The following is a 21,103-nucleotide window of genomic DNA, read 5'->3' on the forward strand; positions in this document are numbered from 1 at the left end:
GTATTTTTTTGTGAAGAATCAACAACAAGTGGGACACAATCATGAAGTGGAACGACATTTATTGGATATTTCAAACTTTTTTAACATATCAAAAACTGAAAAATTGGGCGTGCAAAATTATTCAGCCCCTTTACTTTCAGTGCAGCAAACTCTCTCCAGAAGTTCAGTGAGGATCTCTGAATGATCCAATGTTGACCTAAATGACTAATGATGATAAATACAATCCACCTGTGTGTAATCAAGTCTCCGTATAAATGCACCTGCACTGTGATAGTCTCAGAGGTCCGTCAAAAGCGCAGAGAGTATCATGAAGAACAAGGAACACACCAGGCAGGTCCGAGATACTGTTGTGAAGAAGTTTAAAGCCGGATTTGGATACAAAAAGATTTCCCAAGCTTTAAACATCCCAAGGAGCACTGTGCAAGCGATAATATTGAAATGGAAGGAGTATCATGCCACTGCAAATCTACCAAGACCTGGCCGTCCCTCTAAACTTTCAGCTCATACAAGGAGAAGACTGATCAGAGATGCAGCCAAGAGGCCCATGATCACTCTGGATGAACTGCAGAGATCTACAGCTGAGGTGGGAGACTCTGTCCATAGGACAACAATCAGTCGTATATTGCACAAATCTGGCCTTTATGGAAGAGTGGCAAGAAGAAAGCCATTTCTTAAAGATATCCATAAAAAGTGTCGTTTAAAGTTTGCCACAAGCCACCTGGGAGACACACCAAACATGAAGGTGCTCTGGTCAGATGAAACCAAAATTGAACTTTTTGGCAACAATGCAAAACGTTATGTTTGGCGTAAAAGCAACACAGCTGAACACACCATCCCCACTGTCAAACATGGTGGTGGCAGCATCATGGTTTGGGCCTGCTTTTCTTCAGCAGGGACAGGGAAGATGGTTAAAATTGATGGGAAGATGGATGGAGCCAAATACAGGACCATTCTGGAAGAAAACCTGATGGAGTCTGCAAAAGACCTGAGACTGGGACGGAGATTTGGCTTCCAACAAGACAATGATCCAAAACATAAAGCAAAATCTACAATGCAATGGTTCAAAAATAAACATATCCAGGTGTTAGAATGGCCAAGTCAAAGTCCAGACCTGAATCCAATCGAGAATCTGTGGAAAGAACTGAAAACTGCTGTTCACAAATGCTCTCCATCCAACCTCACTGAGCTCGAGCTGTTTTGCAAGGAGGAATGGGAAAAAATGTCAGTCTCTCGATGTGCAAAACTGATAGAGACATACCCCAAGCGACTTACAGCTGTAATCGCAGCAAAAGGTGGCGCTACAAAGTATTAACTTAAGGGGGCTGAATAATTTTGCACGCCCAATTTTTCAGTTTTTGATTTGTTAAAAAAGTTTGAAATATCCAATAAATGTCGTTCCACTTCATGATTGTGTCCCACTTGTTGTTGATTCTTCACAAAAAAATACAGTTTTATATCTTTATGTTTGAAGCCTGAAATGTGGCAAAAGGTCGCAAAGTTCAAGGGGGCCAAATACTTTCGCAAGGCACTGTACAAACAAAATGCCCCCCAAAAAATATCCAAGAAGGATGTTAAACTTTTAAACATACATTTGTTTTACAATGTACACATTGTCTGTCCCAGAACACTAAGACGGTTGGATGCCGGTTATGTTTGAGGACATCTGTAAATACATCCACCTCGCAACCTCTATGTGAATCATAAAATGTCAGTTTTTCACACAGATTGTAGTTCTTGCTGCATTAACTGCTCCTGTGCGATTCCTCATATGCCATATCAGGCTACTCTTCTGCCTGAAGGATTTGCCACATTCCTTGCACTGATAGTTTTTCCCTAGTCTCTTGATTGTTACCAGAACACACACACACACACACATTGTTTTCTCCTGCGTGTGAATGATCATGGGATTTTTAATTGGGATGCCTTGATTAAGTATTTTCTACACAAAGAGCATCTGTATGGTCTCTCCCGTGTGTCCCTTCATACGCCTTTTCAGATCAGATTCCCAATCGAAACGTTTGCCTCAAACATGAACACTGAACTGTTGTTCACTTGTGTGTTCCCTCATATTTTGCGAGTTGTGACTGAAACATTTGCCACATTCACTGCATCAGTAAGGTTTCTCCCCAGTATGGGCCCTTGTAGGACTTGCAATAAGAGTTCAATTTGAAACATTTACCACACGAGGAGGGTCACAAATGTGACTATCCAGATATCAGACACAAGTAATTTCACACACACTGCTACATTCTGAAACACCATTGCAGTCTCCATCTGGTTCTGTTAAACTCTTCAGTTGTGTTGGTGGGATAAAGATATTAACCAATTTGGATTTGGTTAATATCTGATCACATTTACTTTTCACACAGGCAGGAGTGAATTTGAACTCTTGGTATGAGACTTCAGCCCTTCCAGCTGCTCTTCTGCCCGCCTCATTGGTCCAGAAATCTTCATGTTCCTCTTTAATCTGTGTGGGGTCTGAGTCCTGCTGCGTTCCTGCTAACAGTGCTGATGCTAAGGGGGAACATCCTCTGCAGAGACTAGGAGAGAGACCCGCTTGAGGTCTGCAGAGGATAGGAAAATAATCTTTCACAAAAAATGTATTCCTTATTCAATGTTTAATATGGTACATTTATTGATTATAAATCACTCAGAAAATGTCCTTACACTTTCACAGCTTGAATATATTTCAGCATGGTCATTTGACACCGTCAGAGAGAATAAAGGACATATGCATTTCTTTCCTTAATGAAATAATGTCCACAGTTATCTGATTACAGCAAAGTGGTGAGCTTACTGTACAGCGTGCATACCATAAAAGAAACAGACACCAAAAACCAACGTAAACAATGGAACAAATGGCAACAAATGGGACGGCAGGTAACCTAGGTGTTAGAGAGGCAGGCCAGCATTTCAACCCCACATAACACAATCTGAAAAAGTCAAAAGGAGTGAATACTTTTTTATACCCACTGTATATTGTTCTCTCCAGTGTGAATAATCAAATTGTCAGTTTTCCACTCAGGTTGAAAAAGTTGCTGCATTATTTGCTCCGGTGTGTGATGCCTCATATGGTTGCTCAGAGTTCCCTTCTTCCTGAAGGATTTGCCATTCCTTGCACTACTTTAATTTCTCCCCTGTGTGTGCACTCAAATGTTTAGTCAGACTTATTTTCTGGTTGAAGCATTTACCACAATATTGACAGCAATACCGTTTCTCCCCTGTATGACTTGCTGTGTGTAATCTTAATTGAAATGCTGTGGTAAAACATTTTCTGCACAGAGGACACTTGTGTGGTTTCTCCCCTGAGTGTCGCCTCATATGCACAGTCAGATGTCCTATCTGACGGAAGCATTTGCCACATTCATTGCAGCCATAAGGTTTCTCCCCGGTATGGGTCCTCTTATGCCTTTTCAGATCAGATTCCCAATAAAACAGTTTGCCACAAATATTACACCTAAACGGTTTCTCCCCTGTGTGTCCCCTCATATGCACTGTCAGATGTCCGATCTGACTAAAGCATTTGCCACATTCACTGCAGCAATAAGGTTTCTCCCCAGTATGGGCCCTCATATGCCTTTCCAGAGCAGATTTACAGTTGAAACATTTGCCACAAACAAGACAAGGGTTTTCACCAATGTGACTTGGTTTCATCTTGATCTCTTTAGTTGTACTGGTAGGGGACTCCACAATTTGCATTTGGAAAAGATGTGAGGGCTGAGGTGGGCCCTGATTTTCGACAGAAGCAGGAGTAAATATGAATTCTTTGGTATCAGACTCTAGCTCTTTAAGCTGCTCTCCCCCCTGACTGGTCCAGAGTTCCTCATGTTCCTCTTTAACTTGTGTGGGCTCTGGATTCTCCTGCTTCAGACTGGGGCTCCACTGCTGCTGTTCAAGTGGGACCTCTTCTGGGAGACAGAGCTGATGGAGGTCTGGAGAAAAGGATAGGAAAGAAGAATCTTTCAAAAACTATTAATTCCTTAACCATTGTCTTACATGGTTAGTTGGTACACTTACAGTCCATTTATACTGGATAGACGCATGGTTGCTTTGAGTTGGGAGCAGTCTGACCGCATGCCTTTTTATCGGATTCTCCCAGAGAACCTTGAAGCCTCTGTTGCCTGATCTTCCATCATTCTACACTCAAAACGACTAAGTCCTACAATTTAAATAACGCTAATACGTTAAACATTGTGAACACCACTTTTTATTTCTTTACTGTAACAAGCTTGGAAAATACCTATTGAAAAAAGATTTGAAACTCTGTTGGCGCTCAAATCAATGACAAAATCCACAACCCAATGCTCTTTCTGGAAAAAGCCATGGGCCAGCTGTTGCTAGCCTAGTCTGCGGCATGCTGATGGCTAGCTAAATGGTACTTTCAGTGTCCAAATGTTGACAAAATGACTAATATGCTGACCAAACCAGGCTCCGCACGTACGTCTGTGTGCGCCATCGTGCGAGTGTTGATTTTGTCTATCCCCATCAAAATATCAAAACCAACTGTGAACCAACTATATTAATTTGGGGACAGGTTAATATGCTGCCCAAACCAGGCTCCGCACATGTGTCTGTGTGCGCCATCGTGCGAGTGTTGATTTTGTCTATCCCCATCAAAATATCAAAACCAACTGTGAACCAACTATATTAATTTGGGGACAGGTTGAAAACACACATGAAAAACCATTCAAGAACATTTAGCTAGCTTTGTTGCTTTTTTTTTTGCTGGATACTAGTATAAATTGTTATCCATTTTAAGTCCTACAAAATTGTGTGTACTCCAACAATTTATCCACTGTTAAAAAGCTAAACCTTGTTAGTTTTCTTTGAATAATTTCTTCAAATGTTTTATGGCAGTTGGCAACGAACTTGAAAGTGCATTACAGCCACCAATTGGACTGGAGTGTGGACCTTTTTCATCTTTTAAATCACCCACATGAGTATTTGCTAGAGGTCAACCGATTAATCGGAATGGCCGATTAATTAGGGCCAATTTCAAGTTTTCATAACAATCGGTAATCTGCATTTTTGGACACCGGCTTGTCACCAAAAACACACAATCGAGAGCATACTGTCGGGCTGTATCACCGCCTGGTACGGCAGCTGCTTCGTCCATAACCTGTTAGTTTTTCTCTAAGAAGCCCTCCTGTTCTCCACTCATTACCTGCACCTGTTTGAACTCATTACCTGTGTAAAAGACAACTGTCCACACACTCAATCAAACAGACTCCAACCTCTCCACAATGGCCAAGACCAGAGAGCTGTGTAAGGACATCAGGGGTTAAATTGTAGACCTGCACAAGGCTGGGATGGGCTACAGGACAATAGGCAAGCAGCTTGGTGAGAAGGCAACAACTGTTGGCGCAATTATTAGAAAATGGAAGAAGTTCAAGATGACGGTCAATCACTCTCGGTCTGGGGCTCCATGCAAGATCTTACCTCGTGGGGCATCAATGATCATGAGGAAGGTGAGGGATCAGCCCAGAACTACACAGCAGGACCTGGTCAATGACCTGAAGAAGGCTGGGACCACAGTCTCAAAGAAAACCATTAGTAACACACTACAGAAAGAGCTGCTATCTGAAAAAGCTGCAAAACCTGGACCGGTACAAATCAGCTGGGCTAGACAATCTAGACCCTCTCTAAAATGATCCGCCTCCATTGTTGCAACCCTTATTACTAGTATGTACAACCTCTCTTTCGTATCGTCCGAGATTCCTAAAGATTGAAAAGCTGCCGCGGTCATCCCCCTCTTCAAAAGAGGGTGACACTCTAGACCCAAACTGTTACAGACCTATATCCATCCTGCACTGCCTTTCTAAATTATTTTGAAAGCCAAGTTAACAAACAGATCACTGACCATTTCGAATCCCACCGTACCTTCTCCGCTGTGCAATCCAGTTTCCGAGGTGGTCACGGGTGCACCTCAGCCACGCAAAAGGTACTAAACGATATCATAACCGCCATCGATAAAAGATAATACTGCGCAGCCGTATTCATCAACCTGGTCAAGGCTTTCGACTCTGTCAATCACCATATTCTTATCGGCAGATTCAACAGCCTTGGTTTCTCAAATGACTGACTCGCCTGGTTCACCAACTACTTCTCAGAGTTCAGTGTGTCAAATCGGAGGGCATGATGGACGGACCTCTGGCAGTATCAATGGGGGTGCCACAAAGTTCAATTCTCGGGCCGACTCTTTTCTCTGTATATATCAATGTCGCCACTCTTGCTGCGAGTGATTCCTTGATCCACCTCTACGCAGACGACACCATTCTTAATTTTTTTTTTCATTTTACCCCCTTTTCGTGGTATCCAATTGTTAGTAGTTACTATCTTATCTCATCGCTACAACTCCCATATGGGCTCGGGAGAGACGAAGGCCGAAAGCCATGCGTTCTTAAAAACCTCTCTGGGATATGTGGGACGCGTCCCACCTGGCCAAAAGCCAGGGAAAATGCAGAGTGCCAAATTCAAATAAATTACTATAAAAATCAAAATGTCATTAAATCACACATGCAAGATAGCAAAATTAAAGCTACACTTGTTGTTATGGATACAAGTATCCTGTGTGTGTGTGTGTTTCTTTTCTCTCCTTCTCCCCTCACAGGTGAAAATCATCACTCCCCAATCAGTCACCAATCAATCATCAATCAGAAGACACACCTCCTCCTGTTTCCTACCCAATCACAGTTCCTTTCCCTTGGTTTAAAAACCCTGTCAGTTGTTTGCTCTGGAGCTCAATCTCTCTGTAAATGCCATGTCTGTAGATCTCTCTGTTTCACTCTTTATGTATTGAGCACCTTCATATCACTTTGTCCTCACCTGTGAGTATTGTTTTTGGTGTTTGTTTGCTGGTGGGAACCAAGACAAGTCACCCATGGGCATACACTACCCGTAGGTAAACTTTGTTAAATACACTAGTTAGAACTGGGCGGATCACCCACTGTATTTTTTTGGTTAGTTAGCTGTTGTTGAAATAGGCTAGTCTAGCTTAGGGGTGTTTTTGAATACTTATTATTTCTTTCCTTGGGTCCAGCTCAGCCCCTTTTCCTGCTCCCCCCAGTGTTTTCCAATAAACCCTGAGTTTGACGGTAGATTTCAGTAGTCGTGGTTAGTTCGTTCTCACTTTTACCTTGTCACTATTATAAATTGCGTGAGTTATGTTACGGGTCTCATTACCCCCCCCCCCCCCCCCCCCCCCCCCACCTAGACTGTCGGGCCAAAAGGGATTCGTAACACTTGTTGTGAATCCAGCCAACATGTCAGATTTCAAAAAGGCTTTTCGGAGAAAGAAAACAATGCTATTATCTGAGGATGGCACCTCTGTAAACAAAGAGAGAAACCATATTTCAACCCTGCAGGTGCGACACAAAACGCAGATATAAAAATATAATTCATGCTTTACCTTTGACGAGCTTCTTTTGATGGCACTCCAATATGTCCCATACTTCTTCATTACACAAAGGAATAACCTCAACCAATTTCTAAAGACTGTTGACATCCAGTGGAAGCGCTAGGAACTGCAAGAAGGTCCCTTATAAATCTGGATTCCCAAAGAAAACCCATTTGAAAAGAGTGACCTATAAAATAAACATCTGAATGGTTTGTCGTCGGTGCTAAATAAGTTCTGTTATACTCAGACATGATTCAAACAGTTTTAGAAACTTCAGTGTTTTCTATCCAAATCATATGTTATTATCATACTAATAATATGCCAATCTTATCTTCTGGGGATAAGTAGCAGGCAGTTGAATTTGGGCATGCATTTCATCCGGAAGTGAAAATGCTGCCCCGTCACCAAATACTGCCCCCCGCATCCAACCCGGAAACCAGCCGCACCAATGTGTCAGAAGAAACACCGTGCACCTGGTGACCTGGCTAGTGTGCACTGCGCCTGGCCCGCCACAGGAGTCGCTAGTGCGCGATGAGACTTCTTTTTTTTTTTTTTTTGAGTGAAAACCTCCTTCCATCAGCAAGAGCATTGTGGCTGGGTCTTTCAGCATGACAATCATCTCAAACACACCGCCCGGGCAACAAAGGAGTGGCTTCGTAAGAAGCTTTTCAAGGTCCTGGAGTGGCCTAGCCAATCTCCAGATTGCAACCCCATAGAAAATCTTTGGAGGGAGTTGAAAGTCTGTGTTGCCCAGCAACAGCCCCAAAACATCACTGCTCTAGAGGAGATCTGCATGGAGGAATGGGCCAAAATACCAGCAACAGTGTGTGAAAACCTTGTGAAGACTTACAGAAAACATTTGACCCCTGTCATTGCCAACACAGGGTATATAAAAGTATTGAGAAACTTTTGTTATTGACCAAATACTTATTTTCCACCATAATTTGCAAATAAATTCATTAAAAATCCTACAATGTGATTTTTATGGATTTTTTTTCTTTTCATTTTGTCTGTCATAGTTGAAGTGTACCTATAATGAAAATTACAGGCCTCATCTTTTTAAGTGGAAGAACTTGCACAATTGGTGGCTGACAATACTTTTTTGCCCCACTGTACCACCCACCACTGCGACCTGTATGCTCTCGTCGGCTGGCCCTCGCTACATATTCATCACCAGACCCACTGGCTCCAGGTCATCTATAAGTTTTTGCAAGGTAAAGCTCTGCCTTATCTCAGCTCACTGCTCACCATAACAACACCCACCTGTAGCATGTGCTCCAGCAGGCATATCTCACTGGTCATCCCCAAAGCCAACACCTAATTTGACCGCCTTTCCTTCCAGTTCTCTGCTGCCAATGATTGGAACGAATTGCAAAAATTGCTCAAGTTGGAGACATATCTCCCTCACTAACTTTAAGCATCAGCTATCTGAGCAGCTTGCCGATCACTACAGCTGTACACAGCCCATCCAACTACCTACCTCATCCCCATATTGTTTTTATTAACTTGTTTTGCACACCAGTATTTCTACTTGCACATCAATCACTCGTTAATTTGCTAAATTGTAATTACTTCGCTACTATTAGCCTATTTATTGCCTAACCTCCTTACTCCATTTGCACACACTGTATATAGATTTTTCTATTGTGTTATTGACTGTATATTTGTTTCTCCCATGTGTAACTCTTGTTGCTTTTTGTCGCACTGCTTTGCTTAATCTTGGCCAGGTCGCAGTTGTAAATGAGAACTTGTAAAAAATAAAAAATAAATGTATAGTACGTGGAAAGTATTCAGACCCCTTGACGTCTTCCACATTTTGTTACGTTAAAGCCTTATTCTAAAGTTGATGAAATTGCCCCCCCCCCCTCAATCTACACACAATACCCCATAATGACAAAGCAAAAACAGGTTTTTAGAAATGTTTGCAAATGTATTAACAATAACAAAAAGAAATCACATTCACATAAGTATTCAGACCCTTTACTCAGTACTTGGTTTAAGCACATTTGGCAGCGATTACAGCCTCATGTCTTCTTGAGTATGACACTACAAGCTTGGCACACCTGTACTTCGTGAGTTTCTCCCATTGTTCTCTGCAGAGCCTCTCAAGCTCTGTCAGGTTGGATAGGGAGCATTGCTGCACAGCTGTTTTTAGGTCTCTCCAGAGATGTTCGTTGAATGTGTGACTTCAAACAAGGTTCAGAATGTCCACTCAGTGGGCCTACACATTGCACACCCTTTAGATTGTCCATTTTCATCTTACAGGGTTTTACATTAATTTCTCAATGTAGAATTTCAATAGCTCCTTGGTCATGTGACATACTGACCTCAAACAAGGTTCAGAATGTCCACTGACTATACCTTCATATCGCACGCTCTGATGTTTGACTCCTTTCATATCATGCTATTAGAATTAAATATGTAAGCTTTGCAGGCCTTCATTTTACATGAGTATTAAAAAATAATAATAATTAAGTCAACAAAATGTTCCATCCTCGCGATAACTATCTTTCACATGGACACTGAAAAGATCCGCAAATGGCTGTATGTGGTATGGATCAAGGACAGAAGAGGTGTTCAAACAGAGGTGCTTAAAGGAAGGAGCACAGGTAGGCCTTATGAAAAACAGTGTTTCATATGCTCTTTTTAATTACAGTAATAGGCCGTGATTTGAAGGTCACAGTGAGCTTGATAACATGAAAGAATCCTTTTCATAGCATCACTTTCATATACTGTACATTAAGACAAATCCTTCTACGTTGAGTATTAGAACGCAGTTTACATAACCTGATAACTGGATATTTTAGTGTATTCACAAGACACCAGCAGACAACTTACAAAATGCAATTTTGCATTTGAGGGTAAGTTTTTCTGATGAATAGTTATTTGATGCATTGCCTACTATCTCTAGCTGGGAAAATAAGTTATTTTGTGAGTAAAATCCTTTTTCCAAAACTGATTTAGGTAAATTTTTGTGAAGAGGTATGAGGGTTGTGATATGGGTCATTTAATATTAAAATCAGCGCCCTTAACCACTGCGCCACCCGGGAGGCCACTCCCACACTATCTTTAAGCATCAGCTATCAGAGCAGCTTACACCGGCCGCACCTGTACATAGCCCATCCAACTACCTGATCCCCATATTGCTATATATTTTATATATTTTATCTTCTTTTTTTGTGCTCATTTGCACCACAGTATCTCTACTTGCACATTCATCTTCTGCACATCTCACTCCAGTGTTAATTTGCGAAATTGTAATTATTTCGCCACTACGGACTATTTATTGCTTTACCTCCCTAATCTTACTTCATTTGCACACACTTTATAGACTTTTATATTGTGTTGACTGTACGTTTGTTTATTCCATGTGTAATTCTGTGTTTGTGTCACACTGCTTTGCTTTATCTTGGCCAGGTCACAGTTGTAAATGAGAACTTGATCTCAACTGGCTTCAATGTAAAACCATGTGAGATGAAAATAGACAAACTAAAGGGTGTGCAATGTGTAGGGCCACTGAGTGGACATTCTGAAACGTGTTTGAAGTCACTAGGTCACATGACCAAGGAGCTATTGAAGGTTTACATTTTGAAAAATTCATGTAAAATCATGTGAGATGAAAATGGACAAACTATAGGGTGTGCAATGTGTGCCTGTGTCATCCGGTTAGCTACAACCAATTTTGAAAGTGTTAGGAGTAATGGTTAAAGAGCTATTGAAATTTGACAAATTTGATTTGTCACTATGTTGATGGTCCCTAACTGCTGTTGGTGGACGTAAGGAAAACTACAGGCGAATATCCAAACTGAAACTGTCTTTACCTCGGTTTACAGGGACTGTTTGGGAAACCGTTATTCCCAATCCCACTTTCTCCCCATGGCCGCAACCATAGTACGATAAACGGTAATTTTGGCCATTAGGGTCGTAGCCTAAATTACATGCTTCAAACCATGACTCGACACAGTAGTTGCTACAAACCTGATCGATGTAATTTTATCTCCGGATTGAAAACCAAATCAAGCAGCCGTCGTAAACGCTTGATCTCCTCCTTTGAATTGGAAATTTCGTCCTGGTATTCTGTTATCGTTTTTTCTACTTCTACGTATATCTCCACAGCAACCGCGGTTAGTCGCTTGGTAAGAAACCCATTCAACAACTGTAGTTTGGACATTTTTGCAAGACCTAATGTAAAAGACTTGACCACTTCTAGCTAGTAGACTGGCTACGTATGGAGAAAAAAAACCTCTCAGACAAAATGTACCCAAGACCACGTGACCTCAACCACGAACATCGTCATGTGATCAAAATAGGAAGTGGCGTTAGTCTTTTCGTCTGATTCAAAGGTGCTAGGTTGGGTGGAAGCGCCCGATATATTTGATTGTTAACCTTCAAGGTTTCCCCATGAAAAGACGAAATCATTTGTGTTTAATAGTGACGACCATGGGGACACTTTTTCTGCTTATGGTGGTATTATATGGTTCAATAAATTCACAGGTACGTAGCTCCTTTCAATAGTTTTTTTATGGTATTGACTTACCTGTTTTGCTGACTGTCAGCATCATATCCTTCCTTGCCCTTGTTGAGTTAGCTAACAGTTGCCAGAATCAATAGTTACTTGTCATATGTGCCCTAATGCATAGATTACACAATTATTTCTCACTTAAAACCCTGTTAAGAACTGTCTGTTTTAGAACAGGATCCTTCCTGTCTGTCTTGTTCATAAGATACCCTGTCAAAATACTGGTCTGCATTCAGTACGTCTTTGTACTGAACGACCAGTTGAACAACGGGATGGGTTGTGGTAAAGGCCCTATTTGAGGCAATCAAATCAATGATGTACTGTGGGTAAATGGTGACTGACTGATCTATAAATAATAATGGGTAGTTCATTATTGTGCAAAATGATTTGGAGATGAATCAGTCGGCTGCAATGTAGAACAAGCCCAAAGACAGTACAGTATAAAACCCCACAGTGGAGGTGTCATAATACCCATTAAACCTTGCGGCCAAACAGGGAAATGGTTCCAATCGTTTTCCAGCATTCATTTTACCCATAGAGGATTTTAGAAACACTTCAAGTAAGGGCTGTGTTTTGTGTAGACTGACCCTGGCGTGACATTTTGATAACCATGTAAATCTCTCTCTCGGGCAAGGTGACTTTTATCAATATATTCGGCTCTATTTAATCTCAAATTCGAAAATGCTAATTCGCATCAAAGTAGGCATGCATGTCATCTCAAGCTGACACCTTTGCTAACAGGTATTATGTAAATTTAAAACTTGCGCAAGACAGTTAACAGAATTGTCAATTTAAAGAAATGTAGCTAATTTATTAATTACTATATTTAGATAATTCAGATATTCTTACCTTTGCCTCAATTCAGCAGTCTCTTCCAAATCATGGTATTTATGGTTCTTAATGATACTAATTAGCTGCTAATGTGGCTATTTCATTTTAGGGGGGTAAATACAAGTGAATATATTGATAAATCACCTTGTACTAGAGAAATTTAAACGTTTATCAAAACGTCACGGCAGGGTGATGGCGACCGCTTGCTTTCCAGCAGAAACAGTTTGTGCATATATTATGACAACATTTTGTGTATTAATTACACTTTGGATGGTGTAGCAATGCATCCAGACACTACAAAGATATAGGCGTCCTTCCTAACGCAGTTGCCAGAGAGGAAGGAAATCGCTCAGTGATTTCTCCATGAGGCCAATGGTGACTTTAAAACAGTTATAGAGTTTAATGACTGATAAGAGAGAACTGAGGATTGTAGTTACTCCATACTAACCTAAATGACAGCTTGAAAAGAACGAAGCCTGTACAGAATAAAAAATATTCAAAATCAGGCATCCTATTTGCAATAATGCACTTAAGTAAAACTGCAAAAAAATTGACGAAGTAATGTCCTGAATACAAAGCATTATCTTTGGGGCAAATACAACACATCACTGAGTACCATTCTTCATATTTTCAAGCATGGTGGTGGCTGTATCATGTTATGGGTATGCTTGTCATCAGCAAGGACTAGGGAGTTTTTGAGGATAAAAAGAAACGGAATAGAGCTAAGCACAGGCAAAATCCTAGTGGAAAACCTGGTTCAGTCTGCTTTCCAACACACACTGGGAGACAAATTCACCTTCCAGCAGGACAATAAGCTAAAATTCAAGACCAAATATACACTGGAGTTGCTTACCAAGACGACAATGAATTTTCCTGAGAGGTCTAGTTACAGTTTTGACTTAAATCGACTTGAAAATCTATGGCAAGACTTGGAAATGGCTGTATAGCAATGGTCAACAACCAACTTGACAGAGCTTGAAGAACTTAAAAAGAATAATGTACAAATATTGTACAATCCAGGTGCGCAAAGCTCTTAGACTTACCCAGAAAGACTCACAGCTGTAATCGCTGCCAAAGGTGATTATAACATGTATTGACCTAACTTTTTTTTATCAATATTAGTATTTTATATTTCATAAATTCTAACATGTATAAAAAAATATATTCTACTTTCACATTAGAGTATTTTGTGTAGATCGTTGACTAAAAAATGACAATTAAATCAATTCTAATTCCACCCTGTAACACAACAAAATGTGGAAAGAGCTTTTTCTGAAGGCACTGTACCAGCAAGTTTATGACATATCAATCCATATCAACAGTAATCAAATACAGTAAAATAATTAGCCCTAATCAAATAATTTCCCATTAGAATGCATAAGGCAATGTTTTGTTTCTTTGGCAGCAATCGGAAACATCTGGCCTAAAACCAGATTACAGACTTCTTGGACGACCACTGTACAAATTGGATATCAACTGGCCCAAATATCCCGAGCTTTTCAGCGGCGAGGTATTTGGAGTGGCTGTCAACCAGTATGCCGGTGTGGTATATGTTGCACAGGTCAGTATGTTATCTTGAAGTCCTGTATTTGATTTAAAACCAATGGTGTTATGATACAAAACTTAAAGAGACAAAGGGAAAAGAAAAAGCAAGGCTTAAAAAAACAGATTAACATAACATTGTCATTGTAAAAACAGTGCTGAGTACAGATGTGCTGTACAAAATAGATGACAATGTAGGATATTAGGTATTAAATAACCAAACTTCTATGTCCCAGAGAGGTGAGACGGTTCCAAAGGTGCTGGTGTTCACAACAGACGGAGAGTTCCTACAGGCCTGGAACACGAGCACCCTGGAGATGCCCCATGGGATATTTTTGGCCGACGCCGCCACCAACCCCACCGTGTGGGTCACGGACGTAGGAAACGGTGAGGCCTCACAGCAGATCTAGGCCCGGTTTCCCAATAGAGATGGAACTTAAGCTTATGAGTGTAACGATGCACCTTTCCTACAACGGTCGAAGATGTAGCATGCGTTTCCCAAAACACCATGCAGAGAGAAAGGTTGCTAAGTGCGTCGTTGGAGTATGTGTCGATACTGATAGGATCGAAAGGAAGAGAGTGCTGCTTTCGGATCAGCTTCATTCAGCTCTTTCCTCAACATTGTAATTACAGTGCATTCGGAAAGTATTCAGACCCCTTCACTTTTTCCACATTTTGTTACATTAAAGCCTTATTCTACAATGGATTAAATAAAACATTTTCCTCATCAACCTACACACAATATCCCATAATGACAAAGCAAAACAGGTTTTTAGAAATGTCTGCAAATTTATAAAAATATATAAAAAATACCTTATGAATATAAGTATTCAGACCCTTTGCTATGATACTTGAATTTGAGCTCAGGTGCATCCTGTTTCCATTGATCATCCTTGAAATGTTTTTACAACTTGATTGGAATCCATCTGTGGTAAATTAAATTGATTGGACATGATTTGGAAAGGCACACACACCTGTCTGTATAAGGTGCCACAGTTGACAGTGCATGTCAGAGCAAAAACCAAGCCATGACGTCAAAGGAATTGTCCGTAGAGCTCCGAGACAGGATTCTGTCGAGGCACAGATCTGGGGAAGGGAACCCCAAAATGTCTGAGGCAATGAAAGTCCCTAAGAACACAGTGGCCTCCGTCATTCTTAAATGGAAGAAGTTTGTAACCGCCAAGACTCTTCCTAAACAAGAACCCAATGGTCACTCTGAAAGAGCTCCAGAGTTCCTCTGTGGAGATGGTTGTCCTTATAGGTTCTCCCATCTCAAGATAGATCTCTTTGGCCTGAATGCCAAGCGTCACATCTGGAGAAAACCTGGCACCATCACTACGGTGAAGCGTGGTGGCAGCATCATGCTGTGGGGATGTTTGTCAGCTGCAGGGACTGGGAGACTAGTCAGGATCGATGGCAAGGATGGACGGAGCAACGTACAGAGATCCTTGATGAAAACCTGCTCAGGACCTCAGACTGTGGCGAAGGTTCACCTTCCAACAGGACAATGAACCTAAGCACACAGCCAAAACAACACTGGAGTGGCTTCAGGACAAGTCTCTGAGTCTCTGAATGTCTTTGAGTGGCCCAGCCATAGCCCGGACTTCAACCCTATCAAACATGTCTGGGAGAGAACATAAAAATAGCTGTGCAGCGACGCTCCCCATCAAACCTGACAGAGCTTGAGATGATCTGCAGAGAAGAATTGGAGAAACTCCCCAAATATAGGTGTGCCAAGCTTGTAGCGTCATACCCAAGAAGACTTGAGGCTGTAATCACTGCCAAGGGGGCTTTAACAAAGTACTGAGAGAAGGGTCTGAATACTTATGAAAGTGAGATATTTCCGTTGGTTTTTTTTTCTATTCTAAAAACCTGTTTTTGCTTTTTTTTAATGGGGTATTGTGTGTAGATTCATGAATAAATCTGTAATGTAACAAAATGTGGAAAAAGTGAAGTGGTCTGAATACTTTCTGAATACGCTGTATTTCACAATACTGATGCCGTATCAGCTCCTATAGAGATATTACTATCTACGGCTGCAAATATTCTAATGCTTACCCAATAAAAATGCTCTAAATCACAGATTTTGCACATTGCGCACATGTTCGGCTGCACCATTAATATTTTTTGACAAATTACAGATCGTAGCTTACAAGTAGCAAATAGAACTCAGTTGATTGAACATAATTTACTTGTTTTATCTTTTAATGCAGTCATCTCGGTTTTTATTTGAATCATATTTGTATATGTTGCTTGTTTGTATCAATTGCAAAGACATTGGCAACTTTGTATATGTAGTCAACTTTGTTCTGAAGGTATTGAGGTCACAGAGAGAAGGATAAACCATGCTATGTTTAGCAGAGATCTTCTGTGCATGTGACGTGGGAGGGCGTAAAAGCATCTAACAAAGCACTTAGCTGTTCTACAAGTGGTCTGATGTAGGGTTCAGATTCGAGTGTTTTCAAGTGCAACGTTAACGATAGTTTTGGGAAACCACTCAAGAGATTTAACGATTGTCATACGAAGGCTCTAACGATGAATTTAGCCATAAAGAGCCCTGAACAGGTCGATTGGCACGTGTTTTTCTATTGCTCATTAGAAAACTAGATTTCAGTCTTAGAGGTGTGTTTCTTGACTGATTCCGCATTTGGTTAATGAAGTTTGCTCCCTATGAGACACTGTATATATATATGAACTCATGAAATCTGTAATACATTTTTACATTTTGGTCGAGGATGTTTTAGATGCAAAATTGTACATCTAACTAAGGTGTTTGGTGCAGTATTTCTCAAGTAAAAACATTTACGAAGTGTTGTCTTATGTAAACAGTCGGAGCTGCTGGGCAGATCTGTCTCACTGACTATGCTATTCGATAGAGAGCAATAATTTACCTAGTGTGACACACAGATGTTCCAAACTCTGTTTTAGACCAGACTGACTTTATGACCAAAATCATCCTATTTACACTTTGTAGTCAATTTTGACTCTTAAAATAACTGTTTCTAACTCATATCGATGCCACATAGGCCATTTTCAAAGGGATTTGTTGCTTTTTAAAGGCAGATGTTTTTTTAAGATGCTTTTGGGAAACCGGGCCCTGGGTCGTGTTCATTAGGACACGCAACGGACAACATTTTGCAACAGAACTGAAACAAGCCCTATTGTGAACGTATTCTATGTACTAAACACTTTAGTGTTGACAAAATACGGTGTATTTACTTTGTTAGTCATACACACATCTGGCTGATAAACATTGGATCCAGCTAAAGTGCCTTGCCTAATAGAAAAGTTTTTATACAACCTCATCACTCATCTATTTCCCAAAATATGAGCCTCCTTGACCTGTCTGCAGTCTCATTGCTTAGAACGCTGCTGTAGTCTCAGTGTTTTGAGTGACCACTGTATTTTTCCTATCCAATCTGTTGTAGGCCCGTATGGTCACTCCATTAAGCAGTACTCTCCCTCGGGCAAGCTGCTCCAGGTCCTGGGCTCAATGGGGGAAGCCGGCTCTGGGGTCAACCCGCTCCAGTTTGACCAGCCCGCTGAAATCTTTGTCCACAGCTCTGGGGAGATCTACATAGTGGACGGGGACGGAGGGATTAACAACCGCCTCATCAAACTGTCCAAAGGTGATGGTGACATTATAACCACAGGGAGCCTAGAATAAGTTGTATATGTCATTCTGTGGTTATAACATTACGTTCTATGCCAGAGCCACACTTCCAAAATGCCAAAATATAATTTCTAGAACGGACATTCCCATTAAAGTTCTGGTAATTCTATTTGTATGGCCATTCATAGAAAATGGTGATACTACCCATTGAAATAACATAATGCTATAGCCATGGTGTGATCCATGTTATAAACTCTATGGTTTCTCTATAGACCTGGAGGTGCAATGGATGCACGGAGAGAAGGGCCAGGGCCTTGCACAGTTCTACATCCCCCATAGTGTGGCAGTAGATAACTATCAAAGGGTAGGTACATTGTGCAGGACTCTGCTGTACAAGCAGTGCTGTGTTAAAGACAACTTCAAGTTCAAAACCTTATTGTCCAATATTGTGAAGTGATGTCTAAGCAGGCATCTCGTGGTTGAAATGCTTCACAAGCTGAAATCCAAGTCTCATCTCACTCAACTTCATAGAACTGTACCTGATACAGATTGATAGTGACATTTTTGTAGTGCAAACTAATTGTGCAAAGTGCAAGAAGTACTGTAAACTGCAGTGTAATTTAATGTGAAACTTTTCTTCAATTATATGCGTTATATGGGCTACCGAGTGGCGCAGCGGTCTAAGACACTGCATCTCAGTGCACGAGGTGTCACTGCTGCATCACACCCGGCTGTGATTGGGAGTCCCATAGGGCGGCGCACAGTTGGCCCAACGTCGTCCTGGTTTGGCTGGGGTAGGCCGTCATTGTAAATAAGAATTTGTTCTTAACTGACTTGCCTAGTAAAATAAATAAGGAGGTGATTAATTTAAGTAGAGTTTATAAGCTGGGCTTTACATAAATACACTGAGTGTACAAAACATTAGGAACACCTGACACCGACTGTCCAGGTGAAAGCTATGATACCTTATAGATGTCATCTGTTAAATCCACTTCAATCAGTATAGATGAAGGGGAGGAGACAGGTTAAAGGAGGAGTTTTAAGCCTTGAGACATGGATGTGTGCCATTCAGAGGTTGAATGGGCAAGACAAAAGATTTAAGTGCCTTTGAACGAGGTATGGTAGTAGGTGCCAGGCACACCGGTTTGTGTGTCAAGAACTGCAATGCTGCAGGGTTTTTCACACTCAACAGTTTCCTGTGTGTATCAAGAATGGTCCACCACCCAAAGAACATCTGTCCAACTTGATACAACTGTGGGACGCATTGGAGTCAACATGGGCCAGCATCCCTGTGTAACGTTTTCGATGCCTTATAGTCCATCCCCCGACAAATTGAGGCTGTTCTAAGGGGAAAAGTGGGTGCAACTCAATATTAGGAAGGTGTTTCTAATGTTTTATACACTCTGTGTAGTCTCCTCTTTATAATGCATATTATTTAAGAAAAGTTTCAAATTAAATCACACTGCTAGATTGAGGTTTATGGTAAGCTTTGGATTTTGTGGTAAGTGTGTGTTGTGGTGTTGCGTAGGTGTGGGTTGCTGACAGAGGAAACAAGCGAATCCAGGTGTTTAATTCTGTGACTGGAGACTGGCTTGGAACATGGGGAAGCTGTTTCAATGAGGATGCACCCTACTCTGTCAGGTTGGTAGTGATAGTCCCAATATTTACCTGTCAGTCTTATTTTGTTATCTTTCATGGACACACTGGTTTTGCTAACTGCAACTCAATATTAGGAAGGTTTCCTTAATGTTATGTACACTCAGTGTAATTAATTATCCCCATAGGTTGACACCAGACCAGAAGTACTTTGTGGTGGTGCAGCTGAACACCAATCAGATCTCCCTACTGGAGGCTCCACCTGTGGGTGTGATTGGTCAGTGCCAGGTGGTCAGTGTCATCCAATTGGCTGAAGACGTCAAGCCCCACCTAGTGGACCTGGACCTGAAGACGGGGGCTCTGTATGTGGCTGAGATTGGTGCACAGCAGGCTCAGAAGTTTACCCCATTCAGCCTGGGTACTGGCTTCCTGCAGGATGGTTGATGCACTCTATTATAGGCCGTGTTCCAGGCGGACAACATTGCAGACACATGACAGATCTCAGAACGCCTGGATTGGTGTTTAACATATCAGTTAACCACATCATATGATAGCAATCTGATGCTCGACTGTGCAGTCTATGATCTGGGCACAGAACCACTGGCTGATGCAGTGCAACGTCTGCAATGTAGTTGGCCTGGACCACGACTATAATCTTTTGATGAGAAGTTAACATGTATATTTAAATAGATTCAAATGAGCCAGGCCACTTATTGGACAAATCAAAGATGCCATTTTCTCCTCATACTGCTCATTTGAATAATTATTTACCCCAGGCTCACTAAGGTATAAAGTCCTTTGTATGTAACGTGCTACGCCAATCATTAACTCTTAGCCAGCTCCATGTTTACTGTTTAGTTCTTATGGAGGTATAGAAAAGTATTGCATGTCCAACTAACCAATCTCACTGGTCACTTACGTTAGCGGCTTGATGTTAACCAAATCTCATGATCCTGTTACTTAATTGCATGAAAGAAATGATTGTAAGAACCATAATTTGAAATTCTTTAAGGCAGCTATGTTTTAAAAGCGTCAAAGTGACTTGTGCTGTATGAGGTACTACTACTATCAAGTGAGAAACTTGTTTTCTTACTTGCAGTATGTTTGATCACAGTAATATGACCAGTGCTATTCAGATTAGATTTGAAAGGGTTCGGTGTCATCCGCTAGCATCTTTTGCCAGGGGAAGTGTTGTGATATATGAAATGTGTGGTTTAGCATTGAAAGTGTATAACATAAGCTTTCAATGCAAAGCATAACATTATTATGCTTGTGTGTGTATATGGTTTCATTGGGATTACAAGTCCTGTATTTTTTTGTGTTTTTACCCTGGGGAACAAATCTAATTTTATGGGGAAATGTTTACATTGCTTGCTCCTGAATATTGTTTATGGTCATATGCATATTTTGTTAAATTTGATTGTATGAATATACTGTGATTTGTTTCTGCTGCTTTTTATTAGTGCCATATCTTAGTCATGCTCTGCATCATTGAATTTTAAATGTTTTATGTTGCTTGTTATTCTTTCATTTTCAAGGGTAAAGATTGACAGAAATAAGATCTAAATAAACTTTTTGAAAACCAATATTGTCATAGTGATATAGC

At 40.9% G+C, this 21,103-nt stretch overlaps 2 protein-coding genes across 3 annotated transcripts; one reads left to right on the plus strand and one right to left on the minus strand.

Moving 5' to 3' along the window:
- Positions 1–2,610: 2,610 nt before the first annotated feature.
- On the minus strand, positions 2,611–11,567 carry LOC149979950 (uncharacterized). The gene is made up of 2 exons (XM_090186041.1): positions 11,375–11,567; positions 2,611–3,932 (listed from the first exon to the last, which is right to left on the minus strand). Exons 1-2 carry the CDS (start codon positions 11,565–11,567, stop codon positions 3,121–3,123), a joined length of 1,005 nt encoding a protein of 334 aa, XP_090042167.1. The 3' UTR covers positions 2,611–3,120.
- Positions 11,141–21,083, plus strand: nhlrc3 (NHL repeat containing 3). 2 transcript variants are annotated; one of them, XM_021617624.3, is made up of 7 exons: positions 11,141–11,890; positions 14,152–14,307; positions 14,525–14,675; positions 17,717–17,917; positions 18,174–18,265; positions 19,430–19,542; positions 19,686–21,083. In XM_021617624.3, exons 1-7 carry the CDS (start codon positions 11,798–11,800, stop codon positions 19,939–19,941), a joined length of 1,062 nt encoding a protein of 353 aa, XP_021473299.1. In that variant the 5' UTR covers positions 11,141–11,797; the 3' UTR covers positions 19,942–21,083. The 2 variants fall into 2 exon arrangements, 1 of the variants encoding a protein (XP_021473299.1); XR_016483595.1 differs by having other exon boundaries at positions 11,204–11,890; positions 18,174–18,695.
- The last annotated feature ends 20 nt before the right edge of the window (positions 21,084–21,103 follow it).

This window comes from Oncorhynchus mykiss, chromosome 10 (genome assembly GCF_057628025.1).
Source record: "Oncorhynchus mykiss isolate SJ-2025 chromosome 10, ASM5762802v1, whole genome shotgun sequence".
Lineage (NCBI taxonomy): Eukaryota > Metazoa > Chordata > Actinopteri > Salmoniformes > Salmonidae > Oncorhynchus > Oncorhynchus mykiss.

What these genes read in the sequence shown, in the direction of transcription:
- LOC149979950 (XM_090186041.1), bottom strand. Translation starts at nt 11,567, where the DNA reads ATGTCCAAACTACAGTTGTTGAATGGGTTTCTTACCAAGCGACTAACC. An exon ending in GATAAAATTACATCGATCAG is followed by an intron (nt 3,933 to 11,374) that starts GTTTGTAGCAAC and finishes CCTTTTCTCCAG; the next exon opens with ACCTCCATCAGCTCTGTCTC.
- nhlrc3 (XM_021617624.3), top strand. Translation starts at nt 11,798, where the DNA reads ATGAAAAGACGAAATCATTTGTGTTTAATAGTGACGACCATGGGGACA. An exon ending in GGTCACGGACGTAGGAAACG is followed by an intron (nt 14,676 to 17,716) that starts GTGAGGCCTCAC and finishes AATCTGTTGTAG; the next exon opens with GCCCGTATGGTCACTCCATT. An exon ending in CCTCATCAAACTGTCCAAAG is followed by an intron (nt 17,918 to 18,173) that starts GTGATGGTGACA and finishes GTTTCTCTATAG; the next exon opens with ACCTGGAGGTGCAATGGATG.